General features: G+C 55.8%; 1 protein-coding gene across 1 annotated transcript; it reads left to right on the forward strand.

Moving 5' to 3' along the window:
• The first annotated feature begins 219 nt into the window (after nt 1–219).
• On the forward strand, nt 220–941 carry LOC125523687 (26.2 kDa heat shock protein, mitochondrial-like). Its single transcript, XM_048688746.2, has 2 exons — nt 220–424; nt 511–941. Exons 1-2 carry the CDS (start codon nt 220–222, stop codon nt 939–941), a joined length of 636 nt encoding a protein of 211 aa, XP_048544703.2.
• The last annotated feature ends 409 nt before the right edge of the window (nt 942–1,350 follow it).

The following is a 1,350-nucleotide window of genomic DNA, read 5'->3' on the forward strand; positions in this document are numbered from 1 at the left end:
GCCCCAACCGTGCTCTCCTGAACCCTCTCTCATCCCCTCCCCCAAGAAAGAAAGTTGAGCATCCCCTCCCCCAAGAAAGCTTTCCCGCTCCTCCTTTACAAAACCCCCTCCCTCCATTTCGCACCCCCTCTCGCTCACCACAAGAATCCAAAACCATCACAGCAGAGAGAGGGAAAGAAGAGAAGAGAGAGAGAGAGAGAGAGAAGAGGCAGAGAGACCATGGCTTCCGCCGTCGCTTGCAAGGGTGCCGCGCCGGTCAGCCCCCTCAAGTCCGGTGCTCCCGTGACCTTCTGCCCGCTCCGCTCCCCCGCCGTCACCACCGACCACCGCCCGTACAACACCCAGGTCAAGGAGGCCAGCCGCTACGATGACAACAACGACTACAGCGGCCGCGACCTCGTCATCCCCAGCTTCTTCTCGCAGGGTATGCTGTGCTTCCCCTTTTGTTTGTGTCGTGAGTCAAATCAGCCTTCTGATCTGCTTTTGGTTTCCTCGGTGTTAATTCTGCAGACGTGATCGACCCACTCAGCGCGCCGACCAGCATAGCCCGTCTGCTGTCTCTCATGGAGGACGTCGCAACTCGGACCGGCGGCCTCTCCTCCATTGCTGGTGCTGGGGCGTCGCGGCTCCGACGGTGGGTGGCCAAGGAGGACGACGACACGGTGTACCTCAAGGTGCCGATGCCGGGGCTGACCAAGGAGCATGTGGAGGTGCGCGCGGACAAGAACATCCTGGTGATCAAGGGCGAGGGCGAGAAGCAGCCCTGGGACAGCGACGACGACTCCGCGGTGCCGAGGTACAACCGCCGCATCGAGGTGCCCGCCGCTGATGCGTACAAGATGGACAAGATCAAGGCCGAGATGAAGAATGGCGTGCTCTGGGTCACCCTGCTCAAGGTCGAGGAGGAGCGCAAGGACGTCTTCCATGTCAAGGTCGAGTAGCTAGTGCCGTCGTGGTAGTGCTCATGGAGGATGGCCGGCACGAGAGTGTGAGAGACGCCTTGTTTATGTGGTCATGTTTGGTGTCTTCCTGCCCTGTTTTGCTTCTTTGATCGTCTTGGATCGATTAGCTAGTGGTCTGGTGGTGAAGTTGGTCGCGAACTTTGTTAATTTCCTTTAGTTCGGCATATGATGAACTTGCCTTGGCGGTGAAATTGGTCATGAAATTCTGTTGGTTTCCTCAAGTTTGGCATATGATGAACTCATTTGGTGCTGAAATTGGTCATGAAACCTTGTTGATCTCCTTAAGTTTGGCGTGCTGGACTAAATTTGTGGTGAAATTGATCATCAACTTTGTTGATTGTATGAAGTTTGGCCTGATGAACTACTTTGATTGTCGTAAGCTAGTCTC

This window comes from Triticum urartu, chromosome 7A (assembly GCF_056163025.1).
Source record: "Triticum urartu cultivar PI428250 chromosome 7A, HENAU_Tu73, whole genome shotgun sequence".
Lineage (NCBI taxonomy): Eukaryota > Viridiplantae > Streptophyta > Magnoliopsida > Poales > Poaceae > Triticum > Triticum urartu.